At 43.8% G+C, this 16,598-nt stretch overlaps 1 protein-coding gene across 1 annotated transcript in view; it reads right to left on the bottom strand.

Annotated features, from left to right (window-relative positions):
- LOC132379660 (solute carrier family 25 member 36-like) overlaps window positions 1–16,233 on the bottom strand; it is a 90,333-nt gene extending 74,100 nt beyond the window's left edge. Inside the window, exon 1 of the mRNA XM_059947874.1 lies at window positions 16,028–16,233. Within this exon, the coding sequence (XP_059803857.1) occupies window positions 16,028–16,068 (41 nt within the window). The 5' untranslated portion in view covers window positions 16,069–16,233. The remainder of the gene's footprint in view (window positions 1–16,027) is intronic.
- Between the last annotated feature and the right edge of the window lie 365 nt (window positions 16,234–16,598).

The raw sequence follows: 16,598 nt of genomic DNA, 5'->3' as shown, positions 1-16,598 counted from the left end.
AAAGACAGCGCCCCAAGCAAAAGGATCATGCTGCTACACTATCAAATCAGCTAATCATGTGGCAGCAACTCAATGCATAAAAGCAAGAGATTCAGTTGTTATTCAGACCATACCGTGGAATAACTGTTGATACCAGACAGGGTGGTTTGAGTATCTCAGAAACTGCTGATCTCTTGGGATTTTCACAGTCTTTACAGTTTACAAATGTTGGTGCAAAAAATAAAAACAACATCCAGTGAGTAGCAGTTCTATGGGAGTAAGGCCTTGTTAATGAGGGAGATCAAAGAATGGCTAGACTAGATCAAGCTGACAGATACTGAAATTATCATACATCTTTGATTGCACAACACATCAAACCTTGAAGTGAATGGGTTAAAACAGCAAGAGTCTGAAGACACACATTCAACATTGTAGGAACAGCTTTTTCCTGTACATCTCAGATTTCTGACCAGATAATGAACTCATTATACCACCTCACTATTTTTTCCTTTCTTTTTAGACTACTACTGTGGCGACCCACTTCCCAGCGCACTCGAACTGGCTCACAAAGCGGCGCACGCCAGCACTGAGGCAGGTCCCAAAGAGGGCACCAAGACTGCTTCACCAGCAAGGGCAAAAGCCCGCGCATGGGACGGGACTGTGAATATGTGAATAGCATTCCTGCCCGGGGAGGGTGGGATCAGGAAGGCTTTAAAGTGAGGCCACAAAGTTTGAATAAACCTCTTTTGTAACTGCAGCTCACTGACTCCGTGTCGTTATTGCAGTGCTGCGTGTAGCACACCACTACAATTGGTGACCCCGATGGTCCAAACGATATTTGGACCGGAGATGAATGATGCCACATCTGTTCATGCAGTTTTGTTAAAACTGCTAAACTTCTGGATGCTGCAACCTCACCTATGGCTCCAGCAAGCAGAAGCCCAATTCCACACTCGGCATATAACCTCGGATGCCACACGTTACTACTACATGGTGAGCTCCCTCGACCAGGAGACAGCGGCCCAGGTTGCGGAGTTCATACAGTCGCCCCCAGTGAACGGCAAATACACAGAATTCAAAGCCTTGCTCATAAGGACTTCCGGACTCTCACGGCGCGAGCGAGCTGCCCGCTTACTGCACCAGGATGGTTTGGGGGACAGGCCACCGTCAGCTTTGATGAACGAGATGCTGTTCCTGGCCAGAGGTCACAAGCCCTGCCTCCTGTTTGAGCAGGCATTCCTGGGGCAGCTGCCTGAGGACATACACCTGCTGCTGTCCGACGCAGATTTCAGCAACCCCCGGAAGGTGGTGGCCCAGATAAATGTGCTGTGGAAAGCCAAGAAGGAGAGTGGGGCGTCTGTCGCACAGATCACCAGGCCATGCTCCCAGCAGCAAACCAGGCTAGGCCCGGCCGCAGAGCCCGCTAACCCCAGAGGCAGGGGTGGGGAGACCAATGAACAATGATGCTTCTACCACCAGCCATGGGGCGCAGAAGCCCACTGCTGTCGCCCGCCCTGCAAGTTCCCGGGAAACGTCAGGGCAAGCCGCCGCTGATGGCTACAGCAGCTGGCCATTGGGATAGCCTCCTGTATGTCTGGGAGGAGCAGTCGGGATGCCGCTTTTTGGTCGACACTGGAGCTGGGATCATCGTCTTACCTCCGACGAGTTACGACACCCACAATAGAAAACCGGATCTCACCCTGAGGGCCGCGAACGGCAGCACAGTAAGGACCTATGGCACCCGTACAGTGCGGCTACAGTTCAGGTCCAGCTGGTTCATGTGGGACTTCACACTGGCCGCCGTGGCCCAACCTCTTCTGGGAGCAGAATTTTTGCCAGCTCACAGCCTACTGGTCGACCTGCCCAGGAAGAGATTGGTCCACGCCGAGACCTTTCAGACGTTCTCCCTAGGTGAAGTCCAGTTGCCGGCCCCACACCTAGACTCCATCACGCTGTCCGACAACGACTTCACCAGAGTCCTGGCAGATGTCCCATCAGTTCTGGCACCGCAGTTCATGGCAGCCATGCCCAGACATGGCGTACAGCACCACATCCCAACACAAGGACCACACCTCCACGCCCACGCTCGGCGGCTTCCCCAGGACAAGCTCCAACTGACAAAGGAGGAGTTCAAGAGGATGGAGAAATTGGGGATCATACAGCGGTCTGACAGCCTCCCCTCTGCACATGGTGCCCAAACCAACAGGGGGCTGGAGACCATGCAGTGACTACCGCAGGCTGAACGAGGCTACAACAGGGAACATTACCCTGTGCCGCACATTCAGGACTTTGCAGCAAACCTGCACGGCGCACGGATCTTCTCCAAGGTAGACCTCGTCCGGGAATACTATCAAATCCCGATGCATCTGGACGATGTCCCCAAAACAGCACTCATCACCCCGCTTGGCCTTTTCGAGTTCCTCCGCATGCCATTCGGCCTGAAGAATGCCGCACAGACATTTCAGCGGTTAATGGACACGGTGGGACGTGACCTGGACTTCGCTTTCATCTATTTGGATGATATCCTCATAGCCAGCAGCAGTCGTCAGGAGCATCTGTCCCACCTCCATCAACTCTACGCCTGACTGAGTGAATACGTCCTGACAATCAACCCGGCCAAATGCCAGTTTGGGCTCGACACCATCGACTTCCTGGGCCACAGGATTACTAAAGACGGGGCAACCCCTCTGCCCGCCAAGGTAGACGCGGTCCGCCATTTCCCCCGACCCAACACAATCAAAGGCCTTCAGGAATTCATGGGTATGGTGAATTTCTACCACCGCTTCCTCTCTTCAGCTGCCCGAATCATGTGCCCCCTGTTTGCCTTGATGTTGGGTAAGGGCAAGGACGTTACCTGGGAAGAGGAGTCCGCCACCGCTTTCATTAAAAGCGAAGAAGTCTTGGCAAATAGTGCACCCCAGAATGGACATCCCTACTGCCCTCATGGTGGATGCATCCAACACGGCAGTCGGTGGAGTGCTGGAACAACTCATCGAGGGTCGCTGGCAACCCCTGGCGTTTTTCAAACTCCAACGGCCACCCGAGCTCAAATACAGTGCTTTCAACTGGGAACTGTTGGCGCTACACCTGGCAATCCAGCATTTCAGGTACTTCTTAGAAGGTAGGCCCTTCACCGCGTTCACGGACCACAAACCGCTTACCTTTGTGTTCACGAAAGCATCCGACCCCTGGTCGTCCCATCAGCAGCGACATCTGTCCTACATCTCCGAATACATGATGGATGTCCGGCATGTCTCGGGAAAGGACAATGTCATGGCAGACGCCCTCTCCCGCCCAAACATCCAAGCCCTGGCCCAGGGGGTTGACTATGAAGCACTGGCAGAGGCACAGCAGGCAGATGAGGAGATCCCTAGTTACAGGACTGCAGTCTCCAGTTTACAGCTCCAGGACCTCCCCATAGGCGCAGGTGAGAGGACCCTACTCTGTGACGTCACCACCGGCCAACCCTGCCCCGTCGTTCTGATAGCCTGGCGGTGGCGCGTTTTCAACTCCATTCACAATTTAGTGCTTCCCTCCATCAGGACAACCATCTGGATGGTAGCCAACAGGTTCGTTTGGCATGGACTCCGCAAGCAGGTCAGTGAATGGGCCAGAATGTGCATGCACTGCCAAACAGCCAAGGTGCAGTGACACACCAAAGCCCTGCTGCAGCAGTTCCACCCCACCCGCCAGCGTTTCGACCACATTCATGTGGATATCGTGGGCCCCCTGCCAGTGTCGCGAGGAGCGCGGCACCTCCTGACAATCGTGGACCGGTTCACAAGATGGCCAGAGGCGGTCCCGCTCACCGACACCACCTCCGAATCTTGTGCCCGGACACTGATTGCCACCTGGGTATCTCGCTTTGGTGTACTGGCCCACATTACCTCCGACAGAGGCGCCCAGTTCACCTCCAGCCTGTGGTCAGCTATGGCCAGCCTTTTGGGGACAAAGCTGCACCACTCAACTGCCTACCACCCACAGTCAAACGGACTAGTGGAGCGTTTCCACCGTCACCTGAAGTCGGCTCTCATGGCCCGCCTCAAAGGGCCTAACTGGGTGGACGAGATCCCCTGGGTCCTGCTCGGCATCCGCATGGCGCCCAAAGAGGATCTGCACACCTCGTTGGCTGTGTTGGTGTACGGTGCACCCCTGGTCATCCCAGGAGAGTTCATACCAGCCCCAAGGGGGCAAGAGGAAGAACCCGCAGCAGTCCTAGACAGACTACGCGAGAGGCTCGGTAACCTGACCCCCATACCCACTTCACAGCATGGGCAGAATCCAACCTGTGTACCCAAAGACCTGCAAAACTGTAAGTTTGTTTTTGTACGACGGGGTGGACATCGGGCACCGCTACAGCGGCCCTACGAGGGGCCGTTTACGGTGATCAGAAACAACGGGTCCACATTCGTGCTGGACATTGGGGGGGGAAGAGGAGGCTTTCACAGTGGACCAGCCCAAACCGGCCCATGTAGACTTGGTGCAGCTGGTCGAGATTCAGGCGCCGCGGCGGAGAGGCAGACATCCCAAACAGAGTCCGACCCAGACTGTGGACATCATTGGGGGGGTGTATCGCTGGTTCTGGGGGGGGGGGGGGGGTTGGTTTATGAGGCGACACATTTCCCAGCGCACTCAAATCGGCACGTGCCGGCACTGAGGCAGGTCCCAAAGAGGGCGCCAAGTCTGCTTCACCAGCAAGGGGAATAGCCCGCGCGTGGGACGGGACTGTGATTGCCCCCTACAGCACTCCCGCCATGGGAGGATGGGGTCAGGAAGGCTTTAATGTGAGGCCACAAAGTTTGAATAAACCTCTTTTGTAACTGCAGCTCACCGACTTCGTGTCGTTATAGCAGCGCTGCGCGTAGCACTACTTTAATTTAATTTATTATATATAGTACATTCTGGTAAATTGGGCTATCAGTTAATTGGACAACTGTGGGACAACTCAAAGAACAAAAACTAATCAAGAAAATAGACAGGATGCCCTTTGTTTATTTGGACACTATGCTGCTTAATTGGGACAGGAGTCCATTGCAGAAAATCTTCGAATTAGTGTCAGTCATGTGCACTTGCATGGCCATTAGACTCTACACTGTGCTGCGAACAGATTTGAAATAGTATCAGATGTGCATGTTATGTTCAAAAACAAATGATTTTTGTTACTGAGAGATGGTGAGAAACAAGCAGTAAGGCAATTCAGAACTGCTTTGCTCGCTGCTGTTTCAAGCTTTCAGGCTTGGAGATGCAGAAGTGGCTGAGTGAAAATGAAATGATTTCACTACTCCAACAAGTTAGGAACTACCAAAGGATTTATGCATTGACAATCATCTTTAATGTTACAATGAAAATGAAAATTTGGAGGATGCAATTATCAAAATCAATGTGAGAAGGTAGCCTGTTATCTTCATTAGGTGTTTGTCTGTAAATTAACGTAATCAGTAAAATCAAAATAAAATGGCAGCATACACAGGACGAATTCCTCCATTGATAAATATTATATACAATTTTATAGTACTGAAGCAGTATTTGTACTGTTCAGATTTGTCCTGTATTTCAGCTAAATACATAATGTTACTTACGTTACACGGCAACTTGTCTTTTTTTTAAAATACCTTTTAAAATATTTCCATGAAACTTTGACTAATTGGAGAAGCCACTTCATTAGGTACAGAAGGTACCTAACAAGTGTCCACTGAATATAGAGCTCCTTTGTTTTAATGTTTCACTGGAGTTACAGCATATTTTCAAATCCAATTACTATTTTCCCCTCTGTATCAGCTACAATACTTATTATTCTAACTTGTGCACATAATATTCCCTGTGCAGATAATAATATTTAAACTTCAGCATAATTGATGATGATGATGATACCTAGCAGCTTGACGTATTTAGTACGTCAAGTGCCAGATTTTCTATTCAGTGTACTGCATCACTTTGATTTGTAAATTAAGAGCAACTTTCCTCAAAAATCCATGGAAATACAACAGGGTAAAAGCAAAGGTGTAACAAAACCATGCCCATAGTGGCTATCACCTTTTCACTGGCTGCGGGAGAACCTCTATTTTTGGAAAAAAATAAGGTATTTGATGCCTCAGTGTAACATATTTGTAACCTGAGGAACTAAGTACAAGAGTTGAAAATTACAAGATCCGTTATTAATCAAAGCTAATCTTCATGTCCCCACTGGAGATTGGAAGAAGAACAAAAATAAATCAGCAGGCCCTAACGGCTTAAGTTCATCTAGAAACGCACTTGGAATAATAGAGATGGTCTCAGAAACAAAGAATCCTGAAATCCTCAAGCAGATCAGCCAACATCTGAGAGAGGGATGAAGAATGAATATTTAAAGTCAATGGCCTTGCGTCAGAAATGTTCTGATGAAAGCTGATTGACCAGAAACATCTTCTGCTTCTTTCCAATTCTGCTTGACTGCTGCATTTCTTGAACATACCATATACTCACAGCTATCTGGCATTCATGGGGAATGGAAGATTCCAACTATCTTAAGTTCAAGATCAATTTACATGAATAAGCTGGTTGAATAATTGCTCACAACTGTACATATTATGCACAAAATCTATATATAAATTGTCAAATTACATGCCATCTCTTTACCCTTCTAAATAATGCGTGAATCTGCAAACCTAAGTTTTGAGGTGAAACATTACACTGGACAACAAATTTTTTGACAGTGTTACTTTCTAAGAACTTTTTTTTTGTTTATGATAGATCGCTTGAAGTTGACCACAAATATAATTGCAAACTACTTGGGCTGCTTAAGAATTTGGAGAAATGCTGATGCTTTGCAATAGTTCAACTAAGCTTGCATGTTTTATTGATAATTTTTTAAACTCAGTGCCTGAAGCTTCTCCCTCAAGTGTTCAGTAATAATCAGCCAGCAATGATGGATTCCAGTTGCCCTAATACCGTTTTTCCATGACCACTTTTGCTGTCTGAGAATTACAGATGGATTAATAGCAAATTTGATGGTTTATTTTGTTTTCATACTTCCAGAATTTGAAAGTCTTTACTTTTCAATTACAAGTCTTAATTATGAGTAAACAACATTTAGTAACTACCAATATCATGCCAATATGCCAAAAGGGAAAGGTTTTTTTTATTATGGTAATATCCTTCAAAGTTTGCAATCTGCAACCCTGAATGAACCTTGTAAATTCAATAGTAAAGAACAACATTTGCAACTACCAGCAATTTAAACCCAATTTCAACAAGCATGTGAGTCTTCCAGATTAAGTAAATTCTCAAGCTGGGAAGATGGTATGGGTTAGACCAGGGGTGGGCAAACTTTTTGACTTGTGGGCCACAAAGGGTTCTAAAATTTGACAGGGGGGCCGGACCAGGAGCAGATGGACAGAGCGTTTTGGTAATACACCTCATAAGAGAAAATAAAATATCATGGGATATGTAGAAAACATGGGCTTTAATTTCAATTGAAAATGAACAAATGCATTACAACAAAATATCTGTCTTGAAGTCCCATGGTATTTAGCTATTTATTGAAATTACTTTTAAAACACTGAAAATTAAATGAATAAAATACAGCTTTTTTAATAGTAACAGTTATTATTTTAAAGCACTGAAAATTCTGTTATCCTTCAAGATATTATCATCATCACTCTCCTCCTGACTGTCTTTATTTCAAAAATGGTAGGAGATGCAGGTCTACTTGTCCTGCTCCTTCTTATTCAATTGTCCCCTGTGCCAAAACTCAACAACGACCAGCACAAAGACAGAACAGTGACAGCGCGCCAGTATGTGGAGTGCGTTATTTGATCTGGAGCACATTTTTTATTTTGAGAATGTATGTGCACCTACGCACTACTCATGTCCATTACTTAGCACGGGGGTCGGCAACCCGCGGCTCCGGAGCCGCATGTGGCTCTTTTACGTCTGTGCTGTGGCTCCCTGTTGCTTTGGGAAATAATTGGTTGTGGCGACCCTTTTCCTGGCACATCCGAACCGACTCACAATTAGATAGCCTACGGGGGTTTGCGAGCACAGAGCTTTGGAGCCTCTGCGCCATGGGGGGGCAGGTTGAGGGAGGCTTAAAAGTGAGGCTGAAGATTTCGAATAAAGTTTTTTCCTTCGACTGCAGTTACCGACTCCGTGTCGTAATTTTAGCACACCGCTACATGGTCAGTATTTAATTAAAATGTATTTTATGTTAGTTTGTTAGTTTTTGAAATGTAAATCTAAATTTGAAGATTATGGTGATCTTGTACAATCTAAATAAGACTTTGTGGCGACCCATTTCCTGACACATCCGAACCGGCTCACAATTAGCCAGCGTTCAGGCTAAGGGAGATAGCCTACGGGGGTTTGTGAGTACGTGTCTTTTGGAGCATCCGCGCCCATGGGGGGGCGGGTTGAGGGAGGCTTAAAAGCAAGGCTGTTTAGTTCGAATAAAGCTATCTTAGACTGCAGTTTACTGACTGCGTGTAGCACACCGCTACAACGTGTTTTTATCGCTGGCTGTCCAGAGGGGAGGTGCTGAAACGCTTTGTCGCGTGTCTGGAAGAAGTGAAAACTTTCCTGGGCAGCAAAGGGCTCACCTTTCCTGAGCTGGAACAGCCAGAGTGGCTGGAAAAGCTACACTTCATGGTAGACATAACAGCGCACCTGAACACGCTGAACACAGCTCTTCAACGGGGTAAGGACGTACAGCCCTGCACATGTTGGAGGATGTTTTGGCATTCGAGCGCAAGTTGACGTTGCTTGCCAGAGATTTACAGAAAGGCACATTGTCTCACTTCCCCAATTTGAGAGAGTTCAAACAAGGTCACGACATGATAAATTCGGGGTATTTACATTCTGCAATCATCGCAATGCAAACATCGTTTGGGAAACGCTTCTGTGAGTTCAGAGAGGAAAAAAACACATTATCCTTCCTGGTCACTCCCCTAAGCATAGATCCATCCCTACTGAATACGACTGCATTGTCAGGTGTGAGTCAACCTGAACAAGGATGATAAATATTTTAATTGGCTATTATTTTACGTATATTCATATGTTTCATTGTTCAGTGAAATAGTCCTTTTATTTTTCAGGTTGACAGCTGGCTGACGTTATTTTTGGTTTGCTGCTGGCGGCAAATTTAAGTTTGGCGTTTTTCATAAATACAAGGACTCAAATAGACGTTGAGTATTTTACTTAAAAGTAACCTTCAACCCAACGTCTTTTTTTCGGAGGTCAAAATGTTTTTGTTGCATGCAGAAATGTAATTTCGTTTTCTCTGCAGGAGTTCATCAATTTCATAAATGCAACACATTATAGTTTGTTTATACATAGCATAAAGGCAAAACAAAACGTTGTATGCAGTGTTATTTCATTTTGAATGTCAAACGGGTTTTGCGGCTCCCAGTGTTTTCCTTTCTGTGGGAAACGGGTCCAAGTGGCTCTTTCAGTGGTAAAGGTTGCTGACCCCTGACTTAGCAGAAATGACATGTAACATGTAAGGCTTATTGAAAAAAATATTTTCAAATGCGTTTTTTACATAACACAACGAAGAAACTTATTTTTAATTTCAGTGGGAACAGTGTTGTTGGTCTCCCTTTTTAGCCAGCGCATCAAAGTCTGGATTTAGTTTTGTTGTGGCGATTCTCAGGATGGATCTGAGGTGTTGGTCAGTTAACTTGGATCTGTGGCTGGCTTTGTTGATGTTCATGACGCTGAACGCCTGTTCACACAAATAGGTCGAGCTGAACAAAGACTAAAGCGCAAATGTGGAGTAATACGCTGCACCTCAACAAAGGTCAATGTATATAGAGTGCGTCATCTATTGGGAAAACGCCAAAATTGCGGGGAAAAAACATTAACAAGGTTTATTAATATAATTTCATCAAGTTTTGCGGGCCGGATTAAAAAGCTTAACGGGCCGCATGTGGTCCGCGGGCCGTAGTTTGCCCATGCCTGGGTTAGACAAAATTATCTCACTTCAGGCCAATAGGGTGCAGTAGAATTGTTTGCAATGTCACTTGCTCAGGCAGGAGGAAAAATAGTTCCTAAAAATATTTTCTGCTATTTAATATTAGCCAGTGGCCCTCCCAAATACACAAAATCAGGCTGCACTAAAACACCCTGTGATCAACTGATCTCTGACAATCGTAACCCAAGCTAAAAATAACCGTGGGACATTGCACAAGAAATAATTGTTCTGGCAGCAGTCATTCATTCTTTCTAAAATACCAGAGGAGGAGGAAAACACAACCTTGTTAACACAATAGAAAATATATCCAATAAGATGACAGCATGCTCAGACGCAGTGGCCTCCCCAGGTCCAACCAAAGGTGCAATTGTTCATCCTTTACGTCTTTTTTCTCAACTGCAAGATACTGCTGGATATTACATTAAAGAAGTTACAACAAAGCACAAGTGTGCTAATGTAGTAGTATTGTTGGGTTTGCCACTTCTGAGAAAGTTGCTTCACTTTTGAGCATGTATGGAGGAAAATTAAGCTCGTACAGGTCAACAAACTTCACCAATTCTGACTCCATGTTCTAACACATTAAATTTTACTTTCAGATAGAATTAGCTAGGTACCCACCTACTATACATTCATCACAAATATCAGCAGAACTCCCAACCAGCTGATATTCTGCCAACACAAGGGTTAGGATGATTTTTTACTAGTTTTGCCAAAAAGACTGCATATGCTACTGTAAAGCAGTGACAACACTCATTCACACCTAGTTTTTTTGCTAAATTTATTAGTGGAATTTCAACTAACACCTTGTAACTATAAACTAATGCTGTATTAACAATGTAAAATAATAAGTTTTACTGCAGAGTGACCTTACAATAGGTGCCAAATGACGAGGAGAAAGTTTTAAATAGAAACAATCTAGAAGAGTGTCAATGAGCACAAATTAAAAACAAAAAAAAATCTATTGAGGTTTTACATATACAGAGGCCAAACAAGTTTATATTTCTAATGCAGGCATCGAGTAATCTGGGAAAATTCATAATCCTTCTTGATGCACAAAGAAATATATACATAACAGTTTACATAGAAAGTTGCCACAAGTGAAAGACAATATATTCAAATTGGCTGCCTGCATTACTGCAAATCATATTCACAGTCCATTAGTACCCAACATCTTTACTCCTCCACTTCTATGCAAGATAAAACTACATGATGCCGACAGACAACAATAAAATATTTGTAAGATAAAAAATATTTGTAGAATGCAAGCATCCTTGGCACACTCACTGGCCACTTTATTAGGTACAACTGCTCATTAATGCAACTATCTAATCAGCCAATTTTGTGACAGCAACTCAAAAGCATGCAGACATGGTCAAGAGTTTCATGCTGTTGTTCAGACCAAAGATCAAAATGGGGGAACAATGTGATTTCAGTAACTTTGAAAATGAAATGATTGTTTGGTGCCAGAGAGGGTGGTTTGAGCATCTCAGAAACTGCTGATCTGGAATTTTCATGCACAAGTCAACATGATTTGAGAAGAACATGTATATTTCAAAAACAAAGGATAAGAGAAAGTGCAAAAAATCATCGTATTTCAGTCAGAGGGCTGAATCTATGGAACAGTTGTAGTAAAAATTTAAAAACATTCACTAAAGTTTAAAAAATTATTTAATGTAAAATATAAAATACATGATTTAAAATGAATGGGAGTAATGTAAATAAATGATATTTGGAATTGGATTTTGTGTTAAATGATTATGAAATTTTTTGTTTTTGATGTGATGATTGACTCCAAGTAATGTTGTTGTACAAGTAAAAGGGGTAGGTGTCATAAGCTGTAGCTTCAGCCTACACCCTTTTGATCTGTTTGAAAGAACATCTATGTTTTTTTGTTGTAATTCTGTCCTATGAAATCGTCGTTATGAAATCATCATTGAAAATGATGCTTTTCGTTACGTTTGTACTGACTGAAATAAATTAATTTCATTCATTCAAAAAAAGTCTCGAGGGCTTACAGAAGGTGCAAAAAACAAAGAAAAAAATCAGGGAGCGGCAGTGCTGTGGGTGAAAACATTCAATTAATGAGAGGTCAGAGGAGAAAGGTCAGACTGGACCAAGCTAACAGGAAGGCGACAGTAAAAATTATAACCATGTGTTACAACAGTGGTGTGCAGAAGAACATCTCTGAACACAAAACACATTAAACCTTGAAGTGGATGGACCACGGCAGATCACACCAGGTTCCACTTCTGTACCTAATACAGTGGTCACTGATTATATATTCCCTCCCTCTAAATATATTTGAAACATGGTGCTGACCCATTTTTTTCAGCCACTGCATTCCTTTTGTAGAAGGTAGATCTGCAACATTGTAGGATTTATATCTAGGGATGAAGAAGGAATAGCAAAACATTGCCGTAAGATTATTTTCCCCTCAAATTTAACTGGCAGAGAAGCAAATTTGTTTGTTATTCTATATTGACTTTTCAAAGTTGTCAAATTTAGAAACATAGTAAAACTTTAGATTGCTTATTATACCACTGTAGCTTATTCAACCAATGGGTCCATGCCAGCACCAAAAAGGGCAAACCCATCAGTCTCATCCCCCTTTCCTTCTTTCCCTATACCCCTGCAATCCATTATCTCGTATCTGCCTATCAACTTTCACCACGCACCTATACTAAAAGGTAATGTAAGGAGTGAAGTAACCCATCAGCATATCTTTTGGAATTTGGTATGAAAATGGCAGAAGCCCACTTGTTACGTGCAACACCACACAAGATATACTGAAGTGATGATCAAACCTGGGCATCAGCAACAACTGCTTTGCCACCAAGCCATCAACATTGGCATCCATCCAACATTGTGGAAAATTACCCAGCTAAATATTGTTGAGAAAAGGCAGGACAAATCCTACAGAGCTAATTCATCATCTACAAAGTGATGGGAAAATGTCACGGTCAAGTTACACTTATGAGTACAGTCCTCCCCTAATTACAGAAGCCTGACTTATGGACACACAAGCAAGCATTTGGGAAACCAACAGGATGATTTTAATTCCAATTCAACAAAAAAAAAATCAGGTTCTGAACTGTTCCCAGGAAGGAACCTGAAGGATTGCCTGTAACCTGTTCAAAAATGCACAGACTGGGTTTCACTCGAGCTCCAGAGACCAAAACAGCCTTGGCCCAAACACAGGCAAAGAACTGAATTCAAAGAAAGTTAGAAGTGACTGGTCTGCACATCAGTGCAGCATTTGACCAAAGCAAATCCCCAAGTGATTGTTGCTCTATCTGCCTGCTGCTTGGGTCCTCCTTATTGGTAGCAATGATGAGACTTAGTAAATATTTTTGGAGAAGCTTCAGCAAGAAACTACAATGCGCTTTGTAGATGGCATTCATGACAGATGGAGGAAATGAATATTCAGTGTTGGTTGAAGCTCATTGAGCTGGGCATGCACTCATTCAGTGAGCAGCATTTCACCTCTTCCAAATTGCAACACTGGAACAGTTTTGGAGTGCCCCGGAGAATTGCTCACCACTGGATACCCAACTCTCAAATTGCCCTTATAGATTTTGTATTTATCTATTGAACTTAGCAGAATTTGTGTTCAATGACCCCAAAACATTTCTGATAGGGAACTCAGTAATGACAATGTCAATGTTACTCAATATAAAGAAAAACTGTTGAAGATGGATGTTGTCTGCTACTTGTGTGGCATAATCGTTATTTATCACTCATCAAATCATACCAAAATGTTACTTTAATCTTCCTACATGCTGACATAGGCTGTTTGGATTGCTGAAGATTGTAAATGTGAAAAGAATAATGGGCAACCATCAGGAAACATTCCTATTTTTGCTATTATGATGGAACATCACTGGGTGAAGCAGCTAAAGTTGGCTTTAGGACATACTGAGGGCATCACTCAGGAATACACACAGTGATTACTTCAGGCTAGGTGATTGATCAACAATTATCGTTTTGTATCTAAAGTATGACTCATTCTTTTTACCATTTCCCCATGTTGCTAGCTGTTTCCACTTAACCACCACAATGAAACAATGTCTTGATGTATAGGCCAGTCACTCTCACCTTTCCTCAAAATAAGTTTGTTGATATTTGTTTGAATCAAAGCTGTTACGTATGCCTGGAGCTGAGTGAAGCCAAACTATTGGCATGGTTATTTATAAATACCATTTGACACATTGTGAATGACAGCTTCCACCATTTGGTGATGAAGAGACCAGTTGGACAGTAATTGGATTGGATTTGTCCTGATTTTATAGACAGCTCATACCCGTGCAATATTCCCCTCTGTTGGGTAGATATCATTGGTATAATTGCACAAAAAGCTGGACTAGTTCTATAGTACAATACTTCAATACCACAGCTGAGACATTATCTTCGCCGGTATGCAAAAATTTGGGTTGGAGTATCTACTTTTTCCATAAACAGATTAAACACTACCCATCACACTTACTGTCAAAACTGCAAAGAGAAAACATGGCAACTCAATAGCAAATTACAATCACAAAATGCTGGAGGAACTCAGCAGGCCAGGCAGCATCTATGGAAAAAAGTACAGTCGACATTTCGGGCCAACTGTACCTTTTACCCCCATAGATGCTGCCTGGCCTGCTGAATTCCTCCAGCATTTTGTGGGTGTTGCTCGGATTTCCAGCATCTGCATTTTCCCTTGTTAACAAATTACAATGAATGATCAGAATCACCAATATTATTAGCATACAAAACAAACATGATAAATGACAGGCAATTTCAGGTAATATTTACGGTGTTCAAAATTTTACGAAAAGAATTTAATGTTATTCCTCAGTCATAACTATTGTGATGCAGTGAGTGTTGCTCATTACATAAAGTAAAACTATTATAGCAGTTACAAAACTTTTCTCCACATACTCTTGCCGCACTGTCAAATAACGTCCTTCATTGTAGAAGTTATTACTAACTAGCTCTAACCCATAAGCTTTTACCTCAATCAAATCTTAGTGATGGGATGGATATTCAGTATAAATGTTTTTCCACTGTATATAGGTTTCATTGTATGAGGTCAAAACAGACCTCTTCACTCCTCCACTAACATGAAAAAAAATCAGAGAAACAAGGAACTGTAGATGCTGGAATCTAAAGCAAAAGTGTGCAGGAGGAACTTAGCAGAGTCCAGCAACATCTGAGGAGGGAAGTGGATAGTGGACATTTCAGATCACGACTCTTCATATGGACTTAGTAGTTTCAACCTGAAACATTGGCCATTTCCCTCTACAGATGTTGCCTGACCCAGAGTTCTTCCAGTTTCTTGTTTGTTTTAAAAACACTGTAAAATTAGAGCTCTGGATGTGGGAACTTAAATTTAGCTTGATCTACTATGAATGAAACTGTAACACAGCTGAGAATGAACTGTGCGTATCATTTTCTGGGTCAAGCAAACTATTCCAACCGACTGCGTTAAATATTGATGAGAAAAATTAGGATAAATTAAGGAATGTCAATTAGACATACAGAGTAACTTGTAGTTTATGGATTTCATGCTGTTAGGTTTTCTTCCCTTCCATATTTTGTTTAGCATTAGTTATATTTCAAATTAAAAGCATACATAATATCGTTTACGTAAAATAAGAAACAATTCTTGAAATCTTGAACTTTTACACCGAATGGATCATGGAGTTACAACATAAGAGAATCACTGCAATGATCACCACAGACGAGTCTTTTTTAAAAACTGTATAAATAATTAATTTGCTTTTACTGGCGCCGGAGTACTGCCGCTGTCAGTCAGGCTGCAGTTCACAGCCCTGCCGTGTCGTATTCCTAGAGACGGCGCTGAGAGTCAGCAGGTCGGCAAGGGCGCCAGGCAAGCCCGCGGATGGAACGGGGCCTGCACAAACAACCACAACACACACACACACACTTCTTATCGGACACGAACAATGCATACATAGGTAAGGAGATGACCCCGGATCGCCTGCCTCAGTGAGGTCCGAAGCAGAACCTTCTTGACAAAATAAAAATATCCAAGCCCCTCCCCCCTCAAACGCAGACATGTATCTTGAGACGAGAGGCCAACCTCCCGGCCCAACCTACCCGCCAGCAAAGAGATGTATCAAGGGCTCCCTCTGATTCATGGTGAATCATTATTGTCCTGAGCCAGCGGGACCGCCGCCTTCTCTCCGCCCGCTGCCGCTGCACACTGTCGCCCTGCTCCTCCGCTGCGACCAATTATTATTAATCTCCAGCACAAGGGCCGCCTGTCTCCTTTCAATAATTTTTTTCCGCTGGCGGCCTCGTCCAATCACGCTGGGAGCACTGACCGTGCGCGATGCGGTCACGGGGCCGGCGCGGCGCGGCGCAGCGCAATGTTGAAGTTTTGCAACCGCTCATGCTGGCGAGGCGTGGAGATTGCAGTATCGCGAGGGACGGATCCTCCTCAAACGACGTATTTTATAAAGGTCACATCGGAGGGTTTGAAAACTGCAAGGGTCCGTGTAGATGCCCAGGAGTGAATTAAGCTCTCGGACACCTTAAGTCTGCTGATAATACCTGAAATGCATATCAATTCTATTTAACTGGCTTCGAATCATAAAGCTAAATAAAACTTGCCTATTCTTAAGGACGTAAAATCAAATTGGGAAAGAATGAAAATTTTGGCAATGAG

The sequence above is a fragment of the Hypanus sabinus genome, chromosome 2 (assembly GCF_030144855.1).
Source record: "Hypanus sabinus isolate sHypSab1 chromosome 2, sHypSab1.hap1, whole genome shotgun sequence".
Classification (NCBI taxonomy): domain Eukaryota; kingdom Metazoa; phylum Chordata; class Chondrichthyes; order Myliobatiformes; family Dasyatidae; genus Hypanus; species Hypanus sabinus.
Note: the sequence above shows the minus strand (reverse complement) of the source record. Positions and strands in the feature narration are given on the sequence as shown.